The sequence below is a fragment of the Formica exsecta genome, unplaced genomic scaffold (assembly GCF_003651465.1).
Source record: "Formica exsecta isolate Colony F162 unplaced genomic scaffold, ASM365146v1 scaffold911, whole genome shotgun sequence".
Classification (NCBI taxonomy): Eukaryota; Metazoa; Arthropoda; class Insecta; order Hymenoptera; family Formicidae; genus Formica; species Formica exsecta.
Genome location: NW_021853679.1, coordinates 4657 through 21528, shown reverse-complemented (window position 1 = coordinate 21528; position 16872 = coordinate 4657). Strand labels below are relative to the sequence as shown.

The 16872-nt window shown below is 32.7% G+C and overlaps 2 protein-coding genes across 4 annotated transcripts; both read left to right on the top strand.

Moving 5' to 3' along the window:
• The first annotated feature begins 5121 nt into the window (after nucleotides 1-5121).
• Nucleotides 5122-9929, top strand: LOC115245105 (regulator of microtubule dynamics protein 1-like). Of its 3 annotated transcripts, none has more exons than XM_029823218.1 (7): nucleotides 5122-5441; nucleotides 5591-5768; nucleotides 7460-7690; nucleotides 8063-8236; nucleotides 8510-8724; nucleotides 8792-9030; nucleotides 9476-9929. In XM_029823218.1, exons 3-7 carry the CDS (start codon nucleotides 7506-7508, stop codon nucleotides 9740-9742), a joined length of 1080 nt encoding a protein of 359 aa, XP_029679078.1. In that variant the 5' UTR covers nucleotides 5122-5441; nucleotides 5591-5768; nucleotides 7460-7505; the 3' UTR covers nucleotides 9743-9929. The 3 variants fall into 3 exon arrangements, with proteins under 3 accessions (XP_029679078.1, XP_029679075.1, XP_029679076.1); XM_029823215.1 differs by lacking the exons at nucleotides 5122-5441; nucleotides 5591-5768 and adding exons at nucleotides 6342-6598; nucleotides 6748-6925; XM_029823216.1 differs by lacking the exons at nucleotides 5122-5441; nucleotides 5591-5768 and adding an exon at nucleotides 7067-7309.
• A 3400-nt stretch (nucleotides 9930-13329) lies between these two features.
• On the top strand, nucleotides 13330-13996 carry LOC115245106 (lysocardiolipin acyltransferase 1-like). Its single transcript, XM_029823219.1, has 2 exons — nucleotides 13330-13512; nucleotides 13663-13996. Exons 1-2 carry the CDS (start codon nucleotides 13345-13347, stop codon nucleotides 13924-13926), a joined length of 432 nt encoding a protein of 143 aa, XP_029679079.1. The 5' UTR covers nucleotides 13330-13344; the 3' UTR covers nucleotides 13927-13996.
• The last annotated feature ends 2876 nt before the right edge of the window (nucleotides 13997-16872 follow it).

Sequence of the window (16872 nt, the reverse complement as noted above, 5' to 3'; positions counted from 1 at the left end):
TGCGGTCGTTAAGTGGAACACGCCCTATGTTGATCCCGTAGTGAATCCTACGTGCAAACTAATCGCAACCGACATACCGTAAGTGAGAAAAAAGTATATTTGTAATGTTATTTTCTAAAAAAAAAAACATTTTAAATATCTCGACATTTTTAAGAAATTTTAAATTACAAATGGACAGCTGTGTGCCCAACATGACGATCATGGAAAGCATGGAGGGGGTAACGATGTCGCCTCTCTGATTATATAGGACTCTACATCAGTCATATTACATATCCAGCTCCTATCCTTTTCTTTCTTACTGATTCCTACTTAAGTCATGCATGCGCAGATGTTTACTTTTCAGGATGCGAACCCATGCAGCGGAATAGCGTAACGCGTAACGAGAGCACAACCAATCGCGAGAGTTCCGCAGTTTTTGCTACGTGGATTACAAGCCCCTATATCCCCATGGAGCATAACAAGCGCACCGCGGACCAACGCGCAACCAATCACGAGTCATTATTTTAAAAGGGTTAAAACCGCGTTGAAACTTATTTAACTTATTTAACATTTTTAATCAATATTTCCAATAAGGACGCATTCATTTCAATATTTATGAACATGATAATAAAAAACGACCGATAAAAACAATTAGTAAAATATAGTGATTAATTGAAACGAGTTGGGTTAATCCACTGATCTATATATCTGGATTGCTGATAGGCCTCCTGGCGATGTATCCAATTGAAGGTCCGCCATTTTACACACCCGAGGTGCGCGCATGCGTGGTGGTGCTCTAAGTGATACCAATAAGTGCAGATTATGGATACCGCTTAATAAACTTTTTAAGAGTTTTTTAACTTTTAATTTTCTTTTTAGCTTTGTAACAGCTGCACACGAAAAGGAAGGTTCAACTATGGTAACAAAAAATGATTAAGAAATTGTAAATATTAAAAAATAATCCAAAATTCCTCGAATCATGACAAGTTGATTGTATTATCGCAATTAAAACGTATGATAGGAACCTTTATTGAATGAATAAAGAATTATTGTCTTATTAATCTTGTAATATTTTGGTTTATTTTATGATCTGTTACATCGTTTAATCCTGATTTTTTAAATCAATAACAGCAAAAATGTTACGTAAACGTAAGTTTCAGTTACAGTCTTACATAGACCGTGGTTTTAGTCAAACTCATATGAATTTCCCACGATCGGAGACAAATTGCCGGGTAAAATGACGGCGTCCATTTGGGGACGCTTTTGAGTCCTAAGAACAAAGGCGATCGGCAATCCAGATATATAGATCAGTGGTCTGTACTTTAGAACATATATAAATGGAAGGGGAATAGCAGGCTGAAAAGTGCCGGAAGGAAGTGAGAAAGAAAATCGTAGTTGCTTCTCTCTTGTGAGTAACTACACATACAAGCATCGTGTCTGTAGATATACATACTTTTGTGTACACACACATGTGACTAATGTAACCTTATTTTTCATTTCTTTTGAGTAGTTACTCACAAGAGAGAGGCAACTATGATTTTCTTTCTCACTTCCTTCCGACATGTTTTTCTATCGGGAAACAAAGGCATTCCCCTTCTATTTATATATGTTCTAAGTCTGTACACATCAGCCTAGAGTCCTATATAATCAAAGAGGCGACAATAGCGTCTCGCTTGCTGATTGGCTGACCGCCATGGGCCCGTTCCACTTAACGACCGCAACGCTCACGGTACCATTTCATTTTTGTTGTTCACCGAAAGTTAAACAAAGACACATGATGTTGCGGTCGTTAAGTGGAACACGCCCTATGTTGATCCCGTAGTGAATCCTACGTGCAAACTAATCGCAACCGACATACCGTAAGTGAGAAAAAAGTATATTTGTAATGTTATTTTCTAAAAAAAAAAACATTTTAAATATCTCGACATTTTTAAGAAATTTTAAATTACAAATGGACAGCTGTGTGCCCAACATGACGATCATGGAAAGCATGGAGGGGGTAACGATGTCGCCTCTCTGATTATATAGGACTCTACATCAGTCATATTACATATCCAGCTCCTATCCTTTTCTTTCTTACTGATTCCTACTTAAGTCATGCATGCGCAGATGTTTACTTTTCAGGATGCGAACCCATGCAGCGGAATAGCGTAACGCGTAACGAGAGCACAACCAATCGCGAGAGTTCCGCAGTTTTTGCTACGTGGATTACAAGCCCCTATATCCCCATGGAGCATAACAAGCGCACCGCGGACCAACGCGCAACCAATCACGAGTCATTATTTTAAAAGGGTTAAAACCGCGTTGAAACTTATTTAACTTATTTAACATTTTTAATCAATATTTCCAATAAGGACGCATTCATTTCAATATTTATGAACATGATAATAAAAAACGACCGATAAAAACAATATTTAAAAGTCATTTTAGATACGTTCTGCTCGTTCTGCTTGCGCTTATTCCGCTCCATGGGGATGTAGGGATTTGTAATCCACGTAACGAAAATGACAGAACTGTATGTATGTACACATATACTTTGTTAAATTGGCAGCGTAGAGCAACGTGGTCAGTACAGAAACAGAGATAAATTATTAATCATTACAAGTTATTACTCATTTTTGAGAGATAAAGGAAAATTTTGAAGTTAGCTTTTACTACCATGTGTATATGTATAGATGTGTATGTACATTACGCGATCTGCAAAACATATTCCGCTAGAAACTATTGAAAACGAAACGAAACTGTGGAATGCTCGTGATTGATTCCGCTCTCACGAGCGGATCGCACACTCATACATATGTATAGTCGTATCTTTACATGTATATGTAAAAAAAATAATTAATATAATTTATTATATTTTATATAATATAATTTAAATGATTAAAAAAAAAGACTATCAAAACAAAATTATATACGTGCAGTAAAAATGGAAATAAACATCCAAGAGATAATATACACATTAATCTAATTTAATATATCATAATTTATTTACTTCTATTTACTGTAAACTATTTTTCACTATTTCCTTTATTAAAATTTTTGAAAGTAACACTAACAGCAGTTTTGAAACTTTCACTTTTTACTTCATTAATATTTGCAAACAACTGGCTTCTGAAAACATTACTTTTTAGGTGCATGCGTGCTTATGTGCGTGTGTTCAGTAGAGTTCCTTTAATCAGAGTTAGGACACGTATATATATATATATATATATATATATATATATATACTTAATGTTACGTATATTATAGATTTTCAGTACTGGCAGTGAATTTCGGAATACAGCCTTACTTACGATTCTATTGTAGACCAGGCCGCATTTCTGTTTTCGCTCGTAAACGGGAATGGACGTGTTCAAACGCGCGTGTCCTTTGTCTGGACTTTATTTTTGAGTGCCGATCAAATTCTATTTGATAAACCCGATTTGCTATTAACCAACCAGTTTTGCAGCTAAGTCGTAAGACATTGACCAACAGTTGAATGTGAGGAGAATATCGACTGTGATTGATCAATTTCTTACGAATTACGACTTTATTGTAGGGGGCTTATAACGGTTTTTGAAACGAAGTGAAAATTACAAAAGTGAGGAAATTCACTAGAGTATCTACAATTTCATTTGTCAAAATCTAGTAAATCTATTTACTTTTGTAATTTTCACCTCGTTTCAAGAACCGTAATAGGCCCTCAGGCCTACCACGTAAAAAAATTTTAGTCGTAACCGTAAAGGTATATCCAGACAAATTTGCGTAGCGCAAAAACATATGCATAAAAAATTTAAATGGTCCATATATGTGTATGCATAAGGAAATTAACCAATCCAGTACGATTGACCAATCGGAGAGTCCTAGTATGCAACTGGCCAATTAGCAATGTGGGCTATATCGGATCCCGTCCATCTAGCTTTGCATATATGACCTTATGTATCCGGTTCCGGATTATTGTCTGATAAGAAATTAATTATTATAAAATAAACTATTATTTCCCAAACGTTGAAAACATTACAGACGTGTTCCCCAAATGATTTCATGTTGATTAAAATAAAAAAAAAAATTTTTTTTAAATTATGTCTGCTATACTCCGTCTAGCGAGAGAATAACCTCTGTCTGTGCATAGGCAGGCAAAGTGGGGAGAACATGGCGAAGTACTCAATATCGTATACGTAGATATGGCTCCCTCGGGTCCGGGATTATTATTTCAGTTTAGAAAATTAAATGGATGAAATAATCTTGATTAATTTCAATATGATATAAAATCGAACTCTTACACGCGATACGAAATTAAAATAAGAAATAATATGACAGGCAACTACAAGAGTAAGAGTTGTAATATATTTAAATTATACAGTCGGGGGACCTGCCACTTGTTGCTAGCACTGGCAAGCTGCATGAGCAATATGGTGATGCGGTGGGGGTTTTCTAGGCGTTCTGTGGGAGGAGACCTGCGCGAAACGGACGAGTTTTCGTCTGATCCGAGGTTATTCTCTCGCTGGACAGAGTATAACTATACGCTTAATTAATTTTTCTTTATTATAAATAAATTATTATTTCCTAAACTATGAGAATATATTTCTAAATTTGCCCAAACGATTCCCAAATGATTGCAATAATAAAAAATAAGAAATATCAAATTTGTCTGCTAAGTATACAGTGGTATTCTGATTGGCTACCTTGTAAAGCCCAAATCACACTAGCGGCTCGCGGCTGCGATTGCGTTTGTGATTGTGATTTGCTACGCTCTAATTATTATTATTATTATTATTATATAACTTAATTATAATTATAATTATAATTATAATTAAATTATAATTATAATCTATATATATATATAATCTATGTATTTATTCTACAAAAATATATATGTAAAACATATATAAGACATATATAACATATATAAGACATTTCTACTTACCGTGGTTACAAGAAATTATAATATGCACTTATTTAAACTTAATATTAACACAACCACTTTGATTGACAGCTCTGTCAGGCTATACGTGTGACGTTTGTGTTCTAACATGGCGGCTATTTTAATCGACCAATCAGGAGGAGGAACAAGTTGGCGCCTCTCTGATAATCTAGGGTTGCGTTCGGGGAGACGCTATTAGCGCTAACAGCGTCGTTCTATCTTTGTTATTTATTGAAAGTTGAACAAGAACAGAGCACGCTCATAGCGCTAAAAGCGTGCTCTTCGAACGCAGCCTAGGGGTGCGTTCGGGGAGACGCTATTAGCGCTAACAGCGTCGTTCTATCTTTGTTACTTATTGAAAGTTGAACAAGGACAGAACACGCTCATAGCGCTAAAAATGTGCTCCCCGAACGCAGCCTAGGACTCTATGTATCAGCAAGTAGAAATTCCAAGGATCCGACCCCGAAAATCAAAGTGACAAAAAGGAGAAAAAAAAGAAGAATAAAAGAAAGGAAGACAGAAAATGATAATTAATATTGTATACCTGTGACGGTTTGTGGTTTGTGTCACGATTGCCCTTTAACCATGACAGACGATATACACGATACGCGCGCCACTATTGCATTTCTGTGGAAGAAAAATAACACGTGGCATCTCTCAAGATTGATGTATGATATAAGAGTACACAGCAATTAATTGATCTTGCAGGATTCATCTAATAGATAGCGTTTGGTGAAGACGAAACACTTAGCACAAATAGGATATTTTAATTCCATAACGCACGATAAGATTATCAAAATGATATGCTATTCTGACAGATTGTGATGTCAGTCGATAAACGCGGCAAATTCGTGCCATCCAGGTCACATTTCGCAAACTCATGCTCGTGAGTACACATATTAGAATCTTTAGGACACATTCGAATCTTTCAAAACGATTTTCAAGTAATAGCGAATTCGGTCACTTACACTAATTCACACCAGTGCACATTAAAGGCTGCTATTTATGAAGTATATGAATGCAATGATATAATATATAAACATTTTGATGATGAAAAAATAATGTATGTTCTGTTAAATAAAATGACAATTTATCATGATTGGATTTTAATTACTTAAAATGTTTATATTATTCTTTTTTATTAGATAACTTCACATGTATAGGCACATTCATGTTTTGTTCGGATGTGCACAACGATGGATAATCGAGATCTTCTTTTTTTTCTTCGAATTTTTATTGGCACCGGATATAACCAAGAACGAGCACGTGAAAATAAATCAATAAAAGATGGTGTGAGAAAGATTACGCGAAACCCATCGGAAACTACAGCAAACTAATGGAATCAATGGAATTATTGTACATGTATACGACGCAGCTGGTGTCGCTAGTTTATATGCATGAAGATGCGTGTGCTCGATGTCGATTGGTATGGGTGTGCGCGTGTCGTTCATTATGGGTGCGTTCGGGGAGACGCTATTAGCGCTAACAGCGTCGTTCTATCTTTGTTACTTATTGAAAGTTGAACAAGGACAGAACACGCTCATAGCGCTAAAAATGTGCTCCCCGAACGCAGCCTAGGACTCTATGTATCAGCAAGTAGAAATTCCAAGGATCCGACCCCGAAAATCAAAGTGACAAAAAGGAGAAAAAAAAGAAGAATAAAAGAAAGGAAGACAGAAAATGATAATTAATATTGTATACCTGTGACGGTTTGTGGTTTGTGTCACGATTGCCCTTTAACCATGACAGACGATATACACGATACGCGCGCCACTATTGCATTTCTGTGGAAGAAAAATAACACGTGGCATCTCTCAAGATTGATGTATGATATAAGAGTACACAGCAATTAATTGATCTTGCAGGATTCATCTAATAGATAGCGTTTGGTGAAGACGAAACACTTAGCACAAATAGGATATTTTAATTCCATAACGCACGATAAGATTATCAAAATGATATGCTATTCTGACAGATTGTGATGTCAGTCGATAAACGCGGCAAATTCGTGCCATCCAGGTCACATTTCGCAAACTCATGCTCGTGAGTACACATATTAGAATCTTTAGGACACATTCGAATCTTTCAAAACGATTTTCAAGTAATAGCGAATTCGGTCACTTACACTAATTCACACCAGTGCACATTAAAGGCTGCTATTTATGAAGTATATGAATGCAATGATATAATATATAAACATTTTGATGATGAAAAAATAATGTATGTTCTGTTAAATAAAATGACAATTTATCATGATTGGATTTTAATTACCTAAAATGTTTATATTATTCTTTTTTATTAGATAACTTCACATGTATAGTAGTCTTTAATATGCACCAGTGCGGCGCAGTGCAAATGACTGAATTTGCTATAAGATAATTAATTTATACCCGAAAAACACAGTTATGTTGATGTAATATTGCTGTTGTGAGTAAAAGTAGTATAACTTGTAATGCTAGTAATTGCTGTGTAATATTGCTGATTTATAATTGCTTGTAACTTGTAATTGTTGTGTAATATTGCTGATTTGTGTGTTTACTGGGTAACTATTACATTTACATATATCTTTGTTTGCAGAACACGAACAGCTATTTTTAAATAAAAATTCTCCAATAATCAGAAAATGAGTCAATTGCAGACTCATTTAATTGCTGCTGCTATCGGAGCAACTATTGGTGTTATAAGTGCAGCTAGTATCTTCATTTATCAGAAAGTTTTGGAGAAACAACAACATGCTATGAAAAACGCTCACTTAGACGAAGTCGACCGTCGTCTTACAGAGTTACAAACAGAATTGGAAAGATTAAGGTAACAATAAATGCAATTATCTCTTTTTTAATTAATGTTTTAGATTATATATGGGAAGAGAGGATATATATCTAAAATATTCAGTCAAATATTGTATTAAATATAATTGATTAATTAGATGTTGAGATAGTTTATAAATCTAAATAGATATTAGACTTTTTCTACTATTTTATACAAATTATAATTTTCAATGTCTGTATATGTGTGTTTTGATAAAAATATTTGGGGATTTATATTTAGATAACATTTTTTCATCAGAATGATTAATGATACATTAGTAAAATTTTGGGAAAATCAAATACTTTAAGAATATTCTAACTATTTTTGATTGAGAATCTATTATAAAATAATATATTCTTTGTCTTATTTTAGAATACAACAAGATCAACAGAGAAAGAAGAAGCTTAGTCGTAAACATGATAATGATAATACATTTACTGTAACGGATAATGATACTGATGGCTTTTCAACAGCAGCCACAGATATTGATGATGAATTTTTTGATTGTTCAGATAGTGAAAATAATATAAGCGACATTGAAAATAGGTCAGTTTATTAATACATTTATTATTCGCTTTGTTTATATCTACAATTATAAATTCGATTTATGAAGAGCATTTTTGTATATATTCAAATAGATTGCTTTAGATTGAAAGTTATTTTGTTTAGATAACATAAGGACATAAGATTAATTTATGTCTTCTAAAAAAAATCCTATGTTAGTACGGTAGAAGTCTTAACTTTCTTTTCTTTGTTACAAAAATCACAAATTTTCAAAACTTAAAAAGAAAAGATTACATTATATGCTTAGTGATTCAGGACAATTGAAACCACCTACTTTGGATTAAACTTTTGCATCTTCGATGTACGTTACCATCATGAGGGATACGAAGAAGATGATTATCTCAAACTACGAAGTTTCACAGATAGTTATCCAAATAATGTAGATGTAGTATGGAGATATGCCAGAAGTTGTTACAAATATTCGAATTGTATTACTGATCCAAATGCAAAAAAAGTTACAATTTGTACAGGTGCATAATTTAATTTATACACCAATTGAATCTCTGCAATGTTTAATTATAATAATCATCTTCCCAGGAATTAACGCTTGTGAGAAGCTTCTTAATATATCAAATGCGGATCTACATAAATGGTATGCTATACTCGTAGGTGTATATGGTGAATTTTTGCCAATAACAGAGAAAATAAAGAACGGTTACCGTTTCAAGGAACATGTAATGAAAGCCTTAAAAATAAATCCAAATGATGCTGATTTACATCATCTACTTGGCAGATTCAAATATGAGGTGGCTAACTTAAGTTGGATAGAAAGAAAGGTATATATTTTGATTATGATTTAAAAGCTCGCATAATGTTGAATATACAAAATATCCTTCACTAAATGCATTTTCTTTGGATTACAGCTAAATTCGAATCGATTTTCCCTTTACAAAAATATCAATTTTCTTTACAAGATATCCATAGCTTTTAAAGTATAATTATATTAAATTAATATAATACTGAAAATACACAGAGCTTTCTTAAAATTAAGAGAAAAAAAAAAAAATAGATATGCAATCATATTCGATTAATTTTAAGAGTAGATCTTACATTTTGATAGAAGTTTTTAATTTCAATCTTATTTATACACGAGAATATATAATCTCTGTAAAAATATAATCTCAATATTCATGCTAAAAGAAAATGCGCTTAATGTAAGATACTTATGATATACATGTATAACACTAATCTTTTTCTGGTCATTTTTGTTGTGGTAATAAGGTCGCCGCAACATTATTCTCGGAGCCACCAAGTGCCTCATATGAAGATGCAATTGATAGCTTCCAGAAAGCGGAGAACTTTTCAGTCGAAGTAAATCTGCAAAATCGATTATTTCTAAGTAAATGTTATATAGCATTGAGCAAGTATGAATTGGCTTGCGATTGGCTGGAGAAAATTTGCGACTTTTCAGTTGTGAGCAAAGACGATGAAAAGATACAAAACGATGCTCGTCAACTTCTTACCAAATATTCGAGATATCATCAGTAGCATGGGAGTTTTAATAGATCTGGATATATTCATGTTTTAAATATATTAATCACGTAATATACGTAAATAATTTATAGAATATAAGAAAGGGATATGAGGAAGGGAAAGGAAATGTACAAGCAATTTTAAAATTATATGGAGAAATATATAACAATTTTATTATCGATAAACTTTTATATATAAAACTCTAAAATGGTTATTACATATCTTTGTTGATAAAAAGTATTAAATAGCATGAAATGTGTTTTAGGAAACAAATCTCTAACGAAATATTAAGAAAATGTTTTAAAATTTGCTCATTTTATTTTTGGCAATTTTGTCATATAAATATGTTGGGCATATTGTGCTTTATATTATGTATTTTTTATATTAAAAAAAAAACTAAATTTACTATTATATTATATTACAGTTATGATTTTATCTTTTTATTATCTATTTCCTAAAAATAATGCAATATAGTATATAAATAATTGAGCAAGTCGTTTAATATATTCATCAACGAATCTTCAATCTCCCTCATCCTCCTTTTCACTCTTTCGCTTTCTCTCTCACTCTTCTCTCCTATATAATTATAAATATTTGCGATATATTTTAATTCGCAAGAATGATAAAAAGACCAACTTATATTCAAAAAAGACAAAATTTTATATGTTGTGTATAGGAGATGTTATATAAATATATAAATACACCTGTAGATCTACACTATATTATAAAGAAGTAAAGTTTGTTCCATTGTTCGGGGTAATCTCAGAAACTACTGAATCGATTTGAAAAAATCTTTCACTGATGGATAGCTTAGATCTTCATGAATAACATAGGCTATACAATATCATCGCGCTGCAAGGGGCTGTCTAGGAGCCGAGCAGTAAAGAAGAACGTGCATGAAGTATCGAGCGCGCAAGGAAAAAACGCCAGCTAGTATATATACAGGGTATATCATTTTAAGTGATGCAGCTGAATATCTCTTAAAGTAAAAGAGATTGGAAAAAATGTTTCAGACAAAAGTTGCATGATTTCGAGGGGGCCACATGATAAAAATATGGACTTGACCTTGAGTGACCTTTTCGAAGTGTATTCTGTACATAAAAGTATTACAGTAAGATTATCGAAAACTAAATATATTGTTTTTTATATCAAAATATGTCAGATTAAGATATAAAAAATAACTCAAAAAGTACTTAATGAAAAAATACTTTATTACAGTGTTTTGAAAAGCTCTCGAGATAAGCTACAAGAATATGCAATAAAAAATGAGGGGTTCCATTTAAGAAAACATCGATCACATTGACTTGGCCTTGAAAAGATCACTCAAGATCAGGTCCATATTTTCATCATGTGTCCCCCTCCGAACCATACAACTTTTGTCTAAATTATTTTTGTCTTAAACTTATAGATTTTAAGATATTTTAGTGGATACATTAAAATGGCCTATGTTACCTCTTAATAGTGTGCGGTTCGGGGTTTGAATGCAATAGCGAGGTTACCCCGTTTCACTTCCAAATCATAAAATTTTCAGGTCCGTAATAATATATATCGTTTCGTCCACACATTATTTTCCAGTAGACCACCGGGAGAAATATCACGTCTGTGTTACGTCATTATTTAGTCGACTGACGTCATATGACGAGAAATGATCTTAAAATGACGTTATAATGACGACACCTTGAGTTATGTGGTTGGATTATTACCCACTCACATGCGTAACGTAACGTGCGTCACACGTAAGGAAGGGATTTTGCGCGCTACAATTCGAAATGTGCTATTTTTGTGCGAGATTCCACTATAATATGTATAATAATAATTTTTTTTTCTTTACAGCGATCAAAATATTTTTAATTCCGACGGCGCCAAGTTTTTTGCATTAAATTTTTAACTTTTGATGTACTTTAAATTATATTGTCTTTATCAAGCGTATTGTCTTTCCATTATAAAATAGTATATATTTTAAAATATATACTTACATCACGTCAATATAAAATAATATATATTGCTATCAATATATATAAATTAAATTATATAGTGTATATAAGAGTTTTTTATTTTCAATGATCACAATTTTCTGATATTATATTTGTAGAAAAGGTAAATTTAATTAATTTTCGTTTTTTAGCTTTTTTTGAAAAGATAATTTTTTTAATGATAATAAGAACACGCGATAACCCCAGGTTTCTTATTAATAGATGATAGTAATATCTCCTCTTATAGGCCACGTAGAGTAAAAATAAAAATTCTTTTGTTATATATATATGACGAACCCAAGCTATCGATTAAACTTATTAAAAACTTTATCAGTTCAACTGTTACTAACGTAAAATCCGATAATCTAAAATACTCGCAACTGAATCGATTGTATATAGATATACGCGCTTCCGTTTTGCTGTTGTTACGCGTAGCTTTTTTGCTGCACTTAACGCGAGACATTACTGTATCTCTTGATAAATATTGTGTTAAAATCGAATATTAAAAAAACTAGCGCAGAATAAAAATGTCAATAGTATGATAGATCATGTATGAAGAATATAGTTTATTGTGTCAGATGCAGAACTCTCCAATCCTTTTATTGAAATGATACAGTCCTCCTATACTCAACAAATCAATAATGGTCCAACACAGCATCTACCAACTCAACCTGATAGAGACCAGACCGAGAGTGAGGGCGAAAGGGGTTGAGCAGGGAGAAGCCTCTGTAATAAAATCAGGAGGAAGCCAGTAAAGACACAGTATTTTCTAAGGAAACAGTAGAGACTCAATGTTCATAAAAGGTGCTTCCATTGCACAGTGCACATGTGAAAGTGAGTTTTGAAATATTGCATTTTAATGCATCTTTTTTTGCTGTCTCTATTTCAGAAGAACGTGAAAAATCGATTTAAATTTTCGTATTTCTTTATACGGATTAAATATGAGATATCATTTTTTGGAGTTCTTGTGTAAATGTTGTTGTTAATAATTAAGTGGAAATACTGGCAGATATAAAAATCAAGGCGCGAGTATTGGTGCGCGAACTTATTATAATTAAATTTTATTAACAAATGTGTATTAAAAATGTACGTTTTAGACCGTTTTTTGGTCCATCTTCAGCATGGATATAAATATATAAAAATTAAATTGGAATTTTGTCCATTAATTTGTATAGATTCTACGCGGGTTTCAGTGAGCCTTCCTTTCTAATTATTAATTTTAATTTGAAATTTTACTGCAACAATAAATATTGTGCATGTCAAGTTTTAAAATTCCAATTTAATTTTTATATATTTATATTCATGCTGAAGATGGACCAAAAAACGGTCCGAAACGTGTACGTATATTTTTAATACACTAATCTGTTAACAAAATTTAACAATAATAACTTTGCGCACCAATACCCGCGCCTTGGCTCTTATCTGCCAGTATCCAGTATTCCCACTTAATTGTTTGTACCCTGAGCCTATTGCTGTTATCGTTGTTAATAATATCGCTGTCATCGTCGACGAATGAATATTCTAAGCACAAATGCACGTGGCGAAGATCGTGAATTGTGTATGAAATCAGCCGAATATTTTATACTCAGGTATATATATATATATATTGCATATTATTTTCAGGATCTCCATTTCGAGACTGTAATGCGCGGTATTTTACGTGGTACATTATACTGTGCTTTGTGTTACGGTAGTATAGTAGCAGGCTTCTTATTCATTGCCTGTCCGCTTCTACCATTATTGTTATTTAGTCCGCCAAGATTTCGAAAATGTGGAGACCTCTTATTTTCGTGTTGGGAACTTTATCCTACCGTAAGCAGATCTATTATAATAGTACAAATAATATAAAATAGTACAAAAAAGTAATATTACAAATCGTATTACACAGAGTTATAATCGAGCTTCGATCGTTCTCGATTATAAAAATCTGAAATTTATAGAAACTTAAATATCTTTTTATAGGCTCTATTGAATGTGTTCGGCGTAAAAATCTATGTGTCCGGTGATCATATATCCCCTCATGAGTCGGCTGTGCTCGTGATGAATCACAGAACAAGAGTAGACTGGAACTTCTTATGGGCGGCAATGTATCAAGCATGTATGCCCAATGTAGCTTGTCATAGATTGAAATTTATTTTAAAGGACCCTATACGTCATATTCCTGGTCCTGGTAAGGCATTTTCATTTCTTCTCGTATATATGATGTTAGATTCTCGTAATTGCTGATACAATTGCTGGGAAAGTGATGATTTTACATAAAAAAATAAGTCAAAAATATAAAATAATATTATTTTATATAAGGCTTTGTTTCCGAGAAACAAAATTAATTCTAAAATTAGAAAAATTCAGAACATATCTACGTTTTTTAAATTTAAGTGACTTCTAATAAGCTTTTCTCGACAGTGACTTTTAAAATACACATATACATACGCGCGTACGTACGAACATATACATACATACATACATATATATGTATGTATATATAAACAGGGTGTCCCACCAAAAGTGGCCACACCCTTTTATCTTTCTATGATCAAATGATAACATGACATATGTCAATCTCTAATGCACGAGTCAGAAGTTGTCCATAACGCAGGATAGAAAGTGAAAAGGTAGATGTCGCCGGCAATATTTCAAGTCGATAAAACTCGTATAATATGTAAAATATTTACATTATATCATACATTGTTATATTCGTAGCGCTACAATTTTTATCATATCGAAATATCCACATTATTATATATATATGATATATATATATATATATATATATATATATATATATATATATGTATATACAGGGTGTTCGATAAGTAAGTGACCAAACGAAAGGTGGAGGTAGATTGGGTCAAACTGAGTCGAAAAGTCCTGAATCATTTTTTTTTATAATGCTTAATAAAGGAGTTATTACTGAGTAAAATCTGACCGATCAGCTCCGATCTTTAGCCGGGCATACGTCGGTGAGCCGCGCGCCGTGAAGTGTGCGCTGCCACATGCTACCAGGCGCGCGGTTCACCGACGTGCGCCCGGCTAAAAGTTGGCGCTGATTGGTCAGATTTTACTCACTAATAACTCCTTTATTAAGCGTTATAAAAAAAATGGACCCAATCTACCTCCACCTTTCGTTTGGTCACTTACTTGTCGGACACCCTGTATATATATACATACATATTTATGCACACACACACACACACACTCGCTCACCCACCCACCCACACACACACACGTATGTATGTGTATATATACAGGGTATCATTTTAAGTGATGCAGCTGAATATCTCTTAAAGTAAAAGAGATTGAAAAAAATTTTTTAGACAAAAGTTGCATGATTTCGAGGGGGCCACATGATAAAAATATGGACTTGACCTTGAGTGACCTTTTCAAGCTGAGGTCAATGTGATCGATGTTTTATTAAATGGAACTCCCCATTTTTTATTGCATATTCTTGTAGCTTATCTCGAAAATTTTTCAAAACACTATAATAAAGTATTTTTTTATTAGGTACTTCTTGAGTTATTTTATATTTTAATCTGACATATTTTGATAAAAAAATTAAAATATCTTGTAAAATATTTAGTTTTCGATAATTTTACTGTAATACTTTTATGTACAGAATAATGAGACTAAGATCAGATTAAGATATAAAAAATAACTCAAAAAGTACGTAATGAAAAAATTGTTTCACCTTGAAAAGGTCACTCAAGGTCAAATCCATATTTTTATCATGCGGCCCCCTCCGAACCCTATAACTTTTGTTTGAAACATTTTTTTCCTGAAGATCGAAGGTCATTGACAGGCTTGTGTTTGCACTGTAAACAAAGCTTTGCGTTAGCATTTCCGTCACAAAACCCATATAAGTACACCATATCGGCATATTCACTAATCGAATACGTATGAGGCATGATTGTACTAGTTTATTCCACTAAAGCATTCAAAGAACTAACAATTATTTGGTACAAATGTATGGAGTTTTGTTTACAGTGCAAACACAAGCCTGTGAATGACTTTCGATCTTCAAAACAAAAATAAAAAGAAACACTTCGAAATTATTCGTTCCTATAGTTCATAACTTCAGAAGTCAATATCTCTTGAACGAAGCGTTTGCGAGCATACTTCCAGAGGAAAATTTTTTCTTATTTTAAAATCCTAAATTCATATTTCAAGTTTGGCCATTTAACCCGGGAACACCCTGTATATTTAAATATTTATGTAAATGCTTGGGCAGGAAGGGGCAGAGCCCCTCCCTCATCCACACATTTACTTTGCAATGACTATATACAGACAATAATTTAATACTAATGTTTATCACGGATGTGTGTGTGTGTTATTGGTTATTTATATATAATATTCAGAATTGGGTATGTTAATTCTTTTTTTTAACTAAGTTAAGTTTAAAGTTAATGGCCCAAGAATTAACTAACAAGAGACATACCACAACTGTCTGGAACCGATTTGGTTCTCCTTGAAATATGTTGTTAAACACAAAAATCTAAGAGACACGTATTTTTTTATATGTGCGGACTTTCATGTTTAGGGAGTAAAACACTCCTTTAAAAAAAAACGGTGTTTCCTTTTGGGATCGAATATCGTCGAGACGATAAGAGATAGAAAAAAAATTATTAAACAAAAGTTTAACGGCTTGAAGACTATTTTAAAGTTAAGAGAAAAAAATTTTTTTATTTTTATTTTTTTTTCAAGAAACCCCCACCACTTAAAATTTTTTTTCAAAGTTTTATAACTTTTTTTCACCGAATTAATGGTTTATTTTTTTCCAAATTCAACCATGTGTAATAAAGTTACGTTACGAAATATCATTTTCAAGAATTAATTATAAACGCCTCCGTATGTATACGCTATCCATGCTCATCCGTGCGTAAGTAATTTATTGTCAAAACAATAGAAGATATATAAAAAAATGTTTTAAGTAAAATTTTTATAATTTTCTACATATATACTTTATAACTGTATATATATATACAGGGTGTCCGGTAATTTTTGACACGAAGTGTGAAGGTAGATTGGCTCAAACTAATTCGGAAAGTCCTGAACCATTTTATTTGATAACGCTTAATAAAGGAGTTATTATTGAGTAAAGTCTGGCCAATCAGCACCAACATTTAACCGGGCGCACGTCGGTGAGCCGCGCGCCGTGAAGTGTGCGCCGTGAAGTGT